The sequence below is a fragment of the Rhinoderma darwinii genome, chromosome 2 (assembly GCF_050947455.1).
Source record: "Rhinoderma darwinii isolate aRhiDar2 chromosome 2, aRhiDar2.hap1, whole genome shotgun sequence".
NCBI classification, from domain to species: domain Eukaryota; kingdom Metazoa; phylum Chordata; class Amphibia; order Anura; family Rhinodermatidae; genus Rhinoderma; species Rhinoderma darwinii.
This window is the reverse complement of record NC_134688.1, coordinates 36,417,286-36,431,703: the sequence shown is the minus strand read 5'-3', so window position 1 is coordinate 36,431,703 and position 14,418 is coordinate 36,417,286. Positions and strand designations below refer to the sequence as shown.

Here is a 14,418-nt window from a genome sequence, read left to right as displayed (position 1 = left end):
ATTCCCTGTATATATTATGAGTCCGATGATGTATTTTGGTAATCTACGTGCTTGTATATTACAAGTGTCTGTGTATACAGATACAAACAAAAACTTCCTACCCATCCAATAGTCCAGCAAGTCTGGAAACTTTTTACGACACAGAATGTCATTTCACAAGATCAGAAGCCAAAGATTGAGCAGCCATAACCAACCGGGAAACTCCTCGAAAGGAAAAAGTGACCGCAGAATATTTTATGTTAGTATTTTCTTTTTTCTAGTCTGCCTGGTGGTAGGTTTATCTCATTTTCTAAGACCGCCTTATAATCTACAATCTAGAATGTCTGGCATGCAAAATGTGCAGGGATACGTAACTGCATGACCGGTTATATGAGCGTTAGCGAGTAAATCTTCAGGGCCCCTTTAACCCCTTAGTGACCACCAATACGCCTTTTCACGTCGGTCACTAAGGGCCTTAGGCTAGGCTGACGCCTTTTCACATTCGCCTAGTCTAAGTCCTGCACGGGTCTCCCGTGCAGGCTAGACCCGGGACTTAGCTATCTGATGACAGCTGAGCTCCTGCTCCAACGCCTGCGATCGAAGTTTACTTCGATCGCGGCCGTTTAACCCGTTAAATGCCGCCGTCAATAGCGACCGCAGAATTTGACTTTGTTTACAGAGGGAGTGCGCTCCCTCTGTCACCCATCGGCGGCCCGCAAATGCAATCGCGGGTCTCCGATGGGGTGTCATGGCAGCCAGGGGCTTGATAAAAGCCCCCAGGTCTGCCCTGGACATATGCCTGTTATGACGCGCCGGAGGCACGTCCTAACAGATTGCCTGTCAGATTTACACTGACAGGCAATAATGCTCTGGTATACGAAGTATACCAGAGCATTATAGCAGCGATCGGAATATCGCACAGTAAAGTCCCCTAGTGGGACTAATGAAATAAGTCATCAAAGTGAAATAAAGATTATTAATAAAAAGTACAGTAAAAAAATAAATAAAACCATTTTTTTCCATAAAAAGTGGTTTTATTTAGTAAAAGTGTAAAAAATAAATAAAAGTAGACATATGTGGTATCGCCGCGACCGTAATGACTGAAACAATAAAGTAATTGTGAGGGTAGAGCCTCCGATTTTGTTAATATTGTTATTTTAATTTTATTATCCCTCCATGCTCTGGTGTACACCACCTATTGAATAATAAAAAGTGTAGGTATGGGTAAAGAGGGAAAAGTAGAGCACGGTGGGTTAAATGTTGCCTTCAATTGTTGTATTGATACCGACTAGTGCAGTAGGAGAAAGGTTGGTCCTGTGCAATGTCCCCTTTTATTGCCACAATTTATTTTATTTTTGTTTTTTATAAAGTATGTCAACCTTATTTTATTATATATTTCTTGATTATATTTTCAAATTCCACTGATAAGGAAGCTATTGATGGCTTTTCTCCTTCAGTGGAAATAGAAGAGGTGGTGCTGCAAGGGTCTATATTATATTGGTGATAAACCCTGCATGTGCACACCGCAAAGGATCGTGTTCTGTCTCGGTGAGCAGCTGACTGGTCACCGAGTGTATTATTATATATATTCTCCCAGCGTTGCCGCTCCGGTCTTTAATTGAATAGCAACGCAGGTTTGCCAGCTGCGTTAAACCAGACAGACAGTCAGTCTCTCAGTCTCCGTGAACAGCTGACTGGTCACCAAGTACGTATTTATTATAATATATTTTCTCTCCTAGCGTTGCCGCTCCGATCTTAGGTTGAGCAGCAGCGCAGGGATAATGACTATCACTGTCGATCTGTAATTTGAATAGCAGCGCAGGGTTAACAGCTATCGCTGCGTTGGGCAGACAGACAGTCTGAGTGAGCAGCTGACTGACCACCGATGCGTTTTAATTGTACATATAATTTTCTCCCAGCATTGCTACTCCGATCTATTGTTGAGCAGCAGCGCAGGGATAAAGGCTATCGCTGTATTTAACTAGACGAAAGGTCTCAGTGAGCGGCTAACTGTTCACCCAGTGTGTTTACTCCCAGCGTTGCCGCTCCTATCTTTATTGAGCGGCGGCGCTGAGATAACAGCTTTCGCTGCGTTCGGATAGACCGACGGACTGCCCGTTGGCAGTCAACACTACTAAGTAGTGAGACTGAGAAATTGCTAGTTGTATTATGCCTGCAATATTCAAAGTCTCAGCCGTGAGTGCCGCGACGTCATCGGCACTGAACGGCTAAGTGGTGTGCAGTGTTATCGCCACTACACTCGTTCATTCACGCTCTGTCAAGAGCGAACCTCTAGATGCGGTAGGATTGGTTTTATATTGTTTTCATTGTGCTAATCTCTCCCTCTATAATCTTTCCCTACTATCAGAGTCGGTATAGTCCCGACGTACGTTTCACTGAACTGAGTCAGCTTCTTCCTGGGGCCAACAATAAAGTCAATATGTCATTTAAACCACAAGGTGAACACTGTAAAAAAAAACGCAAAAAACAATGGCGAGATTGCTATTTTTTTCCATTGCCCCCCCAAAAAATTCATAATAAAAATGAATCAATATGTCCCATGCACCCCAAAACAGTACCAATTAAAACTACGTCTCGTCCCGCAGAAAACAAGCCCAAAAAATCACTACATTGATGGAAAAATAAAAAAGTTACGGCTCTTGGAAAGCGACGATGAAAAAACAAATAATTTTAGTTCAAAAGGGTTTTTATTGTGCAAAAGTCGTAAAACATAAAAAAACCTCCACATATGTGGTATCGCCGTAATCGTACCGACCCATAGAATAAAGGTAACAAATAAATGTTATTTACGCCGCACAGTGAACGGCGTCAATTTAAAAACGCATAGAACATGGTGGAATTTCAGTTTTTTTTTTATAATCCCCCCAAAAAAAGTTTATGAAAGTTAATAAAAAAATTATATTTACCAAAAATGGTGCTATTAAAAAGCACAACTAATCCCGCAAAAAACAAGTCCTCATACAGCTATGTAGACGAAAAAATAAAAACGTTATAGCTCTTTGAATGCGACTATAGAAAAACGAATAAAATAGCTTGGTCATTAGGGCCTAAAATGGGCTGGTCACTAAGGGGTTAAAGACACATGTTCAAATTTCAGCGATTGAGAACATGCTGCTTAAGAATCCAACCAAGAACGACACTGCCATCTAGTGGTTTTAAAGTAAACTGCTTAAAAAACAAAAAATTCCCAGACAGACGCAATGATTGCGCTAGGTAAACCGGATCAAACAGCAATAGTATAAATATGTCAGCATGGAAACAAATGATGTGTTAGCATTTTGATGGCTTAATTCCATGCAGAATATGTAGAGCTGGGTGTTACCATTCCCCCTGTCGATAGGGTGTGTACCTACAACATCTGAAAGTGTCCAATCAGTGCTGACAACGTGAGACTGTGAAGGGACACACCCTATCGACAGGAGGAATTGCAACACCCGGCTGACAATTTATTCATATATTTCCAGGAGGAATAACAGAGGAACGGCACAATGCAGAGTTCTAAGAAAATATGATTCAGAATTGTTATTTCATGGGGAATACAAGTATTTACTAAAACAGACATGTCAGGAGAGCGGACAGGTCCTCATTAGGTCTAGCATCATATATACATACATCCACTGAAAGGATTGCCATAAAGTAGAGTTCTTTTATGTGCATGGTCTGTCAGACTCCGGTGTCTGTGTGTGTTTACCTGTAAGTTGCTGAGATGCTGCTCCTCTAGGAGGCGCTGCGCTTCCTCCAGTTTGTGCTGGAAGTAAAGCTGGTTACTATCTGACTGGACGGCAGATCGATCTTGAAAGATTTTTTCAAGGTCCAATCTTGCAGCTTGGTGTTGCTTTCTCGGCCAGGTGGAGTGTCCTATCGACGATAAGCTGGAAGGTGTCTCTGTTGTTCTGAGAAGAAAAAAAAGAGATCAAGAATAAGTTAACGTTTTTATTTTATTTATTAAAATATTTATTACTTGTTGCTTATCCCATTGTGATGTAATGAGATTGTCAGCATTCACGTCAGTCCCTGTCCCAATCTAATTTACCTATATCAGACATTCACGCTCTATATTTCAGAGGAAGCCCATGAACTGATCAGTATGCCAACACGGGAAGAACATACAAACTCCACGTAGATATTACTAAATCCACAGGGAACGAAAAAGGCAGGATCTATCAGACGCCACCAAACAAGTCAGAAGAGTGAGGGATCATAAGATCATAAAACTAATGAACAACACTGTGTTTTCTATATGTTTTCTGTGATAATGTCACGTCATCTCCATTGGTCAAACAGGAAAGCAGGATTGACTACTTTTTAAATGCTGTTATCTTGTGAAAATCTGATGAAGTCTGACCAAATTCAAAACGTTGTACGTTGGTCAATAGATGGTAATTTGAGCCATAGTCTTTACTGTCACCAATAAAATATCTCTCTACCTAAATAATTATACATTTACGTGCTGATGAATGTTTCAGTCCTCTTAATTCATACAGTATTTCCCTTGTTAGAGCACCAGTTTGTACTCCAGAGCTGCTCTTCCTACTGTATTAGGGGACAAAGAGTTGCAACCAGTGTCAGCCATTTTAAAGGCTATTGACAAAATATATAGTCACATGGTCACTGAGTATGCATATAAGTACACTATAGTGTATATATACTGGAGATAGATAGATAGATAGATATGAGATAGATAGACAGACAGACAGACAGACAGACAGACAGACAGACAGATAGATAGATAGATAGATAGATAGATAGATAGATAGATAGATAGATAGATAGATGATGAGAGATAGATGATAGATAGATAGATGATGAGAGATAGATAGATAGACAGATAGATAGATACATAGATAGATAGATAGATAGATAGATAGATAGATAGATAGATAGATAGATAGATAGATAGATATGAGATAGATAGACAGACAGATAGATAGATAGATAGATAGATAGATAGATAGATAGATGATAGATAGATAGATAGATAGATAGATAGATAGATAGATAGATATGAGATAGATAGATATGAGATAGATAGATAGATAGATAGATAGATATGGGATAGATAGATAGATAGATAGATAGATAGATATGGGATAGATAGATAGATAGATAGATATGGGATAGATAGATAGATAGATAGATAGATAGATAGATAGATAGATAGATAGATAGATATGAGATAGATAGATAGATAGATAGATAGATTTGTGATTGATAGATAGATAGATAGATATGAGATAGATAGATTGATAGATAGATAGATAGATAGATAGATAGATAGATAGATAGATATGAGATAGATAGATAGATAGATAGATAGATAGATTTGTGATTGATAGATAGATAGATAGATATGAGATAGATAGATAGATAGATAGATAGATAGATAGATATGAGATAGATATGAGATAGATAGATAGATTGATAGATAGATAGATAGATAGATAGATAGATAGATAGATAGATAGATAGATAGATAGATAGATAGATAGATAGATAGATAGATAGATAGATAGATAGATATGAGATAGATAGATAGATAGATAGATAGATAGATAGATTTGTGATTGATAGATAGATAGATAGATATGAGATAGATAGATAGATAGATAGATAGATAGATAGATAGATAGATAGATAGATAGATAGATAGATAGATAGATAGATATGAGATAGATAGATAGATAGATAGATAGATTTGTGATTGATAGATATAGAGTCAATTGTCGGCAATAACTTCAGTTCTTCTTGGGTTATGGGCAGGTTGTGGGGTAAGGTTTATGTCTTGCAGTGCTGTCCTGGTCATGGAAGGGCCTGATGTTTTATGACTTGGTGGAATAGATTAAACACTGTATTGGTATAAATGGGAACCTACTAATGGGGCTGAGATCATCTTTCCGGCTTAGAACGACCACCATCAGAATTCCGTTTCAGGCAATTCTTGGTTAGTAGTATTTGATTTCCTCTCAAACTTAAAAAGTCACAACTAAAGATTCTGGAAGAATTCCAAAACAAAATATTTCTCTACCATTGGGTTATGGGTTGGTTGTAGGCAGCTCTAATTTTTTGGGTGACTGGTCACTTCTATAAAGCGACATGGAAACAAACCAATGAAACGCTGGTCAACAGATGAATGGCGCTTAGGCTTGGCCGATGTGACTGTCATACGGACATATTCTTTTTAGTCTGAATTATATGATCTCCAATTAGAAATATAAACAAACAGTTATAGAAAAGACTTTGAAAATCCAAAAATTGCATCGGGGACCACAGATAAGCAGTTCATACAAGCCACCGATACAATAAATATACAAGCAGAAACGCAGGCATTATAAAGTACCTTGTGCTATTGGGGCTCCTCTGATTGGATACATAGTAATAGGTGGAGGGGATGGATCCCTGAATTTGGTCAAGTGCATCTTCAAGTTTCGGAGTTGGCCTGTTATAAACAGTATAAGCTGCAAAAGAAATGGATAAACACCAGAATTAATACCACTCTTAATTAAAGGGGTTGCTCATTTTGGACAATCCCTTTCAATATTTCCATTACGGCTTATGACTTTAATAGAGGTGGCACCCCGATTCAAAACCCCCTTTATTCTGGATGTGAACTGTGGTAGATATCTGAGGAGGTAAGAACCCCAGAAGTCCTACCCTACGTGCCCTGTTCTAAGCACATGGATCATATGTCAATCACGACGTCAATCTGTGGGAGTTTGGAAGCTGGGATCCCAACTAATCCAGATATAGGGCCGCTCATGGTGACGAACATCAACGGAGAAGTGGACAATTAGACCATGATTCACTGCACTGGGCACCACATTTAACCTTCCCCTAGACTGGAAAGTTCTATCCAGTCTTTGTACACAGACAGATCTATTACCGTTAGTGGTTTATTACTATTATTGGTCTATTACTAGTCTCTTAGTATTAGTGGTCTATTAGTATTAGTGGTGTATTACTAGTCTCTTAGTATTAGTGGTCTATTACTATTAGTGGTGTATTACTAGTCTCTTAGTATTAGTGGTCTATTACTAGTCTCTTAGTATTACTAGTCTATTAGTAGTGTATTACTAGTCTCTTAGTATTAGTGGTGTATTACTAGTCTCTTAGTATTAGTGGTCTATTACTATTAGTGGTGTATTACTAGTCTTACTATTAGTGGTCTATTACTAGTCTCTTAGTATTAGTGGTCTATTACTATTATTGGTCTATTACTAGTCTATTAGTATTAGTGGTCTATTAGTATTAGTGGTGTATTACTAGTCTCAGTATTAGTGGTCTATTAGTATTAGTGGTGTATTACTAGTCTCTTAGTATTAGTGGTCTATTACTATTATTGGTCTATTACTAGTCTATTAGTATTAGTGGTCTATTACTATTATTGGTCTATTACTAGTCTCTTAGTATTAGTGGTCTATTAGTATTAGTGGTGTATTACTAGTCTCTTAGTATTAGTGGTCTATTAGTATTAGTGGTGTATTACTAGTCTCTTAGTATTAGTGGTCTATTACTATTATTGGTCTATTACTAGTCTATTAGTATTAGTGGTCTATTACTATTATTGGTCTATTACTAGTCTATTAGTATTAGTGGTCTATTACTATTATTGGTCTATTACTAGTCTATTAGTAGTATTAGTGGTCAATTACTAGTCTATTAGTATAAGTGGTCAATTACTAGGCTATTAGTATTAGTGGTCTATTAGTAGTCTATTAGCATTAGTGGCCTATTAGCATTAGTGGAATATTAGTATTAGTTCTATCCAGTCTAGAAAAATCCCATCCTCCCTCACCAACATGTGAATGAAGGAAAGTGACAATTATTCATAGCACATTTAGTTTAAAGGGAATGTCCACCTTTCAATGTCATATCTTTATAGCGGTCAGAGCCTTGTCTTTCTATTACAAAGCTCCAAATCCTCTGCTGAGACAAAGTTAAATTATAAAATTCTGTCTGCCAGCAGCCACCATTAGAGGGAGCTTACTATATTATTATTGAGTCAAATGTATAAACATTATGCAGTAAGCCCCCTCTAGTGGTGGCTGCAGGCACATATAATTTTATCATTTATCTCAATGTCTATGTACTCGATTTGGAGCTCTGTATCAGAAAAATAAGAACTCTGACCACGTTAAAGATATATTAAGAAATTAAACAGCACTGAATTCTAGATTTATTTAAATTAAACAAGCCATAGACATTATACTATTGATGGCGGATTCTATTCCTTTTCACAGGATCTAATAACTGACTAATTTCTATAGAGACTACCAGAACCCCCCCCCCCCCATAGTCTTTTAGGTACCCTACCCATGAAAGTTACCCGGGAGAACCCAAACTGCTATTTGTAGTTTAGCTTGTGCAGCCTAAATTTCTAGTCGCTGACAGGTGTATTACAGGGGATCGTCTGGGATTAAATACATTTTTAGCACTGGTCATAAGTGACCATGGTAATGCAAATAAATAAAATTTCTAATTTACGTATATTAAAAATTCTTCTTATTTTATTCTTCCCTTACAGAGGCTCTGTCACCACATTATAAGTGGCTTATCTTGTACATGATGTGATCGGCGCTGTAATGTAGATAACAGCAGTGCTTTTTATTTAGAAAAACTATCTATTTTCGCCAAGTTATGACCTATATTAGCTTTATGCTAATGACTTTCTTAATAGACAACTGGGCGTGTTTTTACTTTTTGACCAAGTGGGCATTGTGGAGAGAAGTGTATGACGCTGACCAATCAGTGACCAATCAGCGTCATGCACTTCTCTCAATTCATGTACTCAGCACATAGGGATCCTGCGTTGCTCACTATGTGCAGTCACATACTCACACAATAACGTTACTGAAGTGTCTTGACAGTGAATAGACATCACCTCCAGCCAGGACGAGATGTCTATTCACAATCCCGAGACTTCGGTAACGTTTTTCTAAATAATAAATCGTTTTTCTAAATAAAAAACACTGCTGTAATCTACATTACAGTGCCGATCATATTATGTACAAGATGGGGCACTTATAATGTGGTGACAGAGACTCTTTAAATGCAACCCAGCCCCTTCATTACCTCCCATCCAAAACCTTACATCATACACTGCACAGCTCCGTACAGTGGCCACGTGACCTAGTCATGCGGCCGCTTAAAGGGCTTGTCTGGTAACTTTTAATTATACAAAAAATAACATTAATTTGCTGAAACCAGACAACCCCTTTATTTAATTATTTGATCTGGCAATGTCTTTGTACACAGTCGGATCTATTACTATTAGTGGTCTATTATTATTAACCCCTTGACTCATTATCTATTACTATTAGTGGTCTATTATTATTAACCCCTTGACTCATTATGACATACATTTTCTTGATAAGCGTTATAGGAAAGTATGGGGCGCGCTCACGGGCTGAGCGCACTACGCTGAGTGTTTCAGCTGCGGCCAGGGACAGCTCATTGGCGCACCCACAACGCAATCGGGGAGTGCCAATAATTGTCATGGCAGCCCAAGGGCCTAATAAATGCCCCAGGTCTGCCTTTTGACTGCCTCTGTTAAACCGTGTCTCTGGCACGGCTTAACAAAAGCCTGTAAAAATGAGAATATACTACAATACATTAGTATTGCAGTATATTGTACCAGCGATCTAACAATCGCTGGTTCAAGTCCCCTAGGGGTGTAAAAAAAAGTTTAATAAAGTTATTAGTAGTGAAAAAAAAGAATATATATTAAAAGTTCCAAACAACCCCCTTTTCCCATTTTTCCTCTAAAGTAATGTAAAAAATAAGAAAAATAAACAAAACGTGTATAGCTGTGTCCGTAAAAGTCCGAACTATTACAATATACCATTATTTAACTCGCGCGGTGAGCACCGTAAAAGACAAAAAATGTAACACGCCAAAATCGCTGCTTTTTGGTCAACTTAGCTCTAAAAAGAATTGTAATAAAAAGTGATCAAAAAAGTTGTATGTACCAAAACATGGTACCAATAAATTTTTTTTATAACAAATATATATATATATATATATTTTTTAAAAAAAGTTGTAAAATAAAAAAAAAACTATATAAATTTGGTATCATATAAAGTTATGGCTCTTGGAATGTGGGGAGTGAAAAACGAAAAATAAATAAAGTCTTTGCCTTAGGGGTTAATATTAGAGGCCACATGGCTGCTGTCAAGGGAGTAGCTATAGGGGGTGCAGAGGTAGCAGTCGCATGTGGGCTCTGGTGCCTAAAGGCCCTCCTGCCACATTAGTAGACACCGGTATTATCAATGGCACATGGTAAGTGGGGGCCCGGTTACACATTTGGCATTGGGGCCCAGAAGCTTGAATTAACGCCTCTGGCTGATGTATATAGCTGTATTCCAGACAAGGTACCGACAAAACAGGGACCGCACCTATGATCAAGGAAGAAGAATTTCTAATACAAGCAACTTAGAAAATGAATTTATTTCTATTAAATAACCTCCGATATGGCCAATACTAAAAAAGTATTTCATCCCGGACAAACCCCTTTAAATTAAATGATTATAAATGTTAAAAACACATAATAATAACATAAACTGCCATAAATAATAATGACTGGTAGTAACTTGCCACAACAATGTATCCTTACAGGTATAAAAGGTCATAAAAGCTTTGTACTTTCTATGGCTAGCACATATCCGGACTAGCCACATATTATTCCAGGTGGTCTACCGAGTAGTCACTCACCAGGCCTCCTGCGCTGTGATGGGGGGAGGTGAGCCCGCTGAAACTTTTCTGTTGCTTCTTGAAGTTTGAACTTTCTCTGCTGAAGAACTTCTTCCCGGAACCTCTGCTCCTTTTGTTCCTCTTCTCTTTGTTTTTCCTCAAGCGCTCTAATAAAAAAAGTAAAAAAAATAAAGATCATATATATATATATCTATAAAAATTCTAATAATAATAATAATAATAAAAAAAAAAACTACAAAGTAATTAGCTGTAAAATAAATCTGAATCTCAAGTGATAAATGAGCAGACCTGATAGTAAAATGTAACATTACACAGGAGGAGATTTATTCTGAAGGCAGCTGTCTCGGCTCGTACAGGTCTATAAAATATGTGGTTCACACCCTGTTCACAGCTCACAATGTCGTAAATACCTTGTAAAATAAAAAAAAGCCATACCTAAAATGTGGCGTAAATTGACAGATGTCTCAGGGCTGACATTCCATGTAACGACGCCAACGGATCTCACCGAGATACAATGACGGGTACAGAGGGTTGTGCTGTATAGTGACTGACACGAACATTAAGGGACAATAAAAACCTAAAAATACATGTAAATCTTACCTCTAAAAACGCTCAACACAGATCGTCCCTGCAACTGATATGTCATTCGAAAGAGAAAATGTCTTAGGTAATGCCGCAGCACAGAGATGATAATTAATTATTACTTGGCTCATTAACATTATGTACAGTACACGCAGTTCAAAACATTATTACTTGGCAGACACGTGGCGCTACCTGAGCAAATGCCAACACAAGTGTCATTTTATAGACAACATTTTTTTGAGGCGCTCAACAAATTTTCTTTCAATTATTTTATTTCAAAGTCTCCGGACCAGGCCAAGATCAGAACAGACAAAATTAGATTTGCCAACAATAAAGGGGTTGTTTGCTTTGGACAATTCTTTTTTTGTGAGAAGGGTTTCCTAAAAATTAGCTCATTACAGGTCGTCTCACAAGTGGGACCCCAAGCGATCACTTGTAATCATTGGAGGAACCCAGCAACAAGTGTTCAATTTCCCTGCAGCGCCACCGCAGGGAATATGATGCATTACATGGAGCTTATTGAAATCAATAGGCTGTTTATATAATGTATGGTCTTGCTGGGTTCTCCATAGGAAAACTCTTTGTAGACGCTGTCTGCTCTGGATAATAGATGGGGATCCCGAACGAGGTATCCCAGTCTTTAACTCAAAAAACCAAATAGGGTATTTACAAGGGTTTTGTCTTGATGTCACTTGAACGTCTTGGCCGGGGAGTATGGTTGGCAAGACTATCCTGTAATATTGAATATAACCCAATGAATAAGCTTTTTTAAAGACGTTTTCCAGGACATAGAATCCTCTTCAAAAAGTTACATACCCATAGGTTGCCACTTTGTAAGCGCCACATTCTATATAAACGATAACAGCGTTGTGATGAACCATCCTTGTGATGTCATGCCCATGTGGTCACATAACATTATCAGATGTGTAGCGACATGAATAAACCACGCGCTTGATTTCTCATGATTGTTTTGGTTACATATATCCATATTAACATTCTCCTTTGAATGTCATTTTACAGTTAATCTTACCATTAAACTACATAAAAAGTTCAGGATCTTTGGAAACATATTCGATTACTTATCTTGTACTGACTCGGAGTTACCGACTCCAGAGCTGCATTCACAGTTGATGGTTACAGCTCCTGTATGTGTATCCAAGGTAACAGACTACAAACAATCTCTATGTGTAGTCGGATCATGAAGTCACGTGTAAAATCCTTTTCACCTGGCCTCAACTCTACTGTCTGTGGTTAGAAAGAAGAGGTGGCGAGGATCAGACTCCACACAGAGTTTGTTTGTAGTCTGAAACCAAGGAGCCACATAGGTCTGCATAAGAGCTGTTTGCACGAAACGGAAGGACTTTTTGTGATGAAGAATGTTTGGCAGTTTTCTTCAGTTTTTATTTTACATTAGAGCAATAAAAATAGCTGCAAAGGAGGACGTACCCTTTAAATAAATTACAGGATTACTACACGTATAGCTTTAAAAAAAACTATCACAAACAAAATTCATTTGAACCTACATGGATATCTTCTTTTAGCAAAAATGGAAACTATTGGGTTCAATAAAGCTGGGTTTACATCTGTGTTCTGGTTTTTGTTTATACTGGAAACTAAGACGCAGTGGCGGATTCTTTGTACGATGGATACGACCGCTCCCGACGGACCCTATTAACTTAATAATAGTGATATTCTTCCTGTCAGATGTGAACAGAGACTAAACTATCGCTTAGTAGATAGACTGCATACATACACTCATAAGTGTGCTCTGTCTCTGATATGACCACGGATGTGCCTGCAACTTTTCTTAAATGTGTGCAAACTTTCTAATCTAATGAAAGAGAGAATCAAGTTCTATAAATACACTGGCACTATGAATGCTCTGGGTATATAAATTGGTAGATATGCCGGTACTGTGGTAGTGCACGCATGAAAGCCTTGGATGATCAGAATGGCGGTAGACAAAACATTTAGGGTATGTTCACACGGCCGAAAACACCCGAAAAATGGCAGAAAAATCGGAAGCAGAACTCCTCCAAACATCTGCCCATTGATTTCAATGGGGAAAACAGCGTTCTGTTCCGATGGGCCGTTTTTTTACGCGGCCTTTTTGAAAAATGGCGGCGTAAAAAAACGGCCGTGAAAAAGAAGTACATGTCACTTCTTGGGACCTTTTTGGAGCCGTTTTTCATAGACTCTATAGAAAACAGCTCAAAAACGGCCGTAAAAAAACGCAGTGAAAATCGCGAGTGGCTTAAAAAACATCTGAAAATCAGGAGCTGTTTTCCCTTGACAACAGCTCCGTATTTTCAGACGTTTTTTGCTAAGCGTGTGAACAGGCTGAATACACATGATTTGTCACAGATTTTTAATGCAGATTTGAACCTTTGCAAAGGGTCATATCTATGCCAAATCCACAACAAAATCTGCGACGTGTGAACTCAGACTTACTGTACCTGAATTATCAGCAACATTCCACGGGTGACTCTTTAGTAGAATAAGATACGTTTTCACCACGTATTAACATTCTGCTGAATAATTATACGTAATAAATCGCATTACATTATAAGAGAAGCTCTGACTCACTGTGATGAACATTCAATTGTCACTACTCATGTAGAGCGACTGATTCCTCCCAATTTTCTAGAAGGCAGCAAAGAATATGAACTGGCAAAGGTTTATTCCTATTAAATAATATTAAGGCATACCACTAGGATATGTCATAAGATTATGATCGGTGGGGGTCCGACCTCTGGGACCCATGCCGATCACAAGTAAGAAGGGAAAGACGTCCTATTGGTTCATTCCCTGCACATCGGCACACCTGTAACTGCATCACAGTCCAATTCAAGTGAATGACCATCCTGGGGATCAGGGGGGGGGGGGTGTCCCGGCAGTCGGAGCCCCAACGATTAGTAAGCGAAGGCATATCCTAGTGATATGACGTAATTTAATATAGTGGGAAAAACCCATTTATGGAGCCAGTTATAGCATCCAAGGAGCCAGGTTGAATTTGTTAGTAGCCATGTACATCACCAGCCTGGCTGAGATTTGTCCAGCTCTGCATTAACCTCTCTCTGCCATTTATCCTCTTTAAAAGCAATCTGTAATGAAGCTTATCTAGGGGTG

The 14,418-nt window shown here is 38.3% G+C and overlaps 1 protein-coding gene across 1 annotated transcript in view; it reads right to left on the bottom strand.

Annotated features, from left to right (window-relative positions):
• CEP126 (centrosomal protein 126) overlaps positions 1-14,418 on the bottom strand; it is a 79,956-nt gene that overhangs the window by 24,649 nt on the left and 40,889 nt on the right. The window contains exons 3-5 of the mRNA XM_075851523.1: positions 10,708-10,853; positions 6,338-6,455; positions 3,692-3,893 (exon numbers count right to left, since the gene is read on the bottom strand). Of these exons, the coding sequence (XP_075707638.1) occupies positions 3,692-3,893; positions 6,338-6,455; positions 10,708-10,853 (466 nt within the window). The remainder of the gene's footprint in view (positions 1-3,691; positions 3,894-6,337; positions 6,456-10,707; positions 10,854-14,418) is intronic.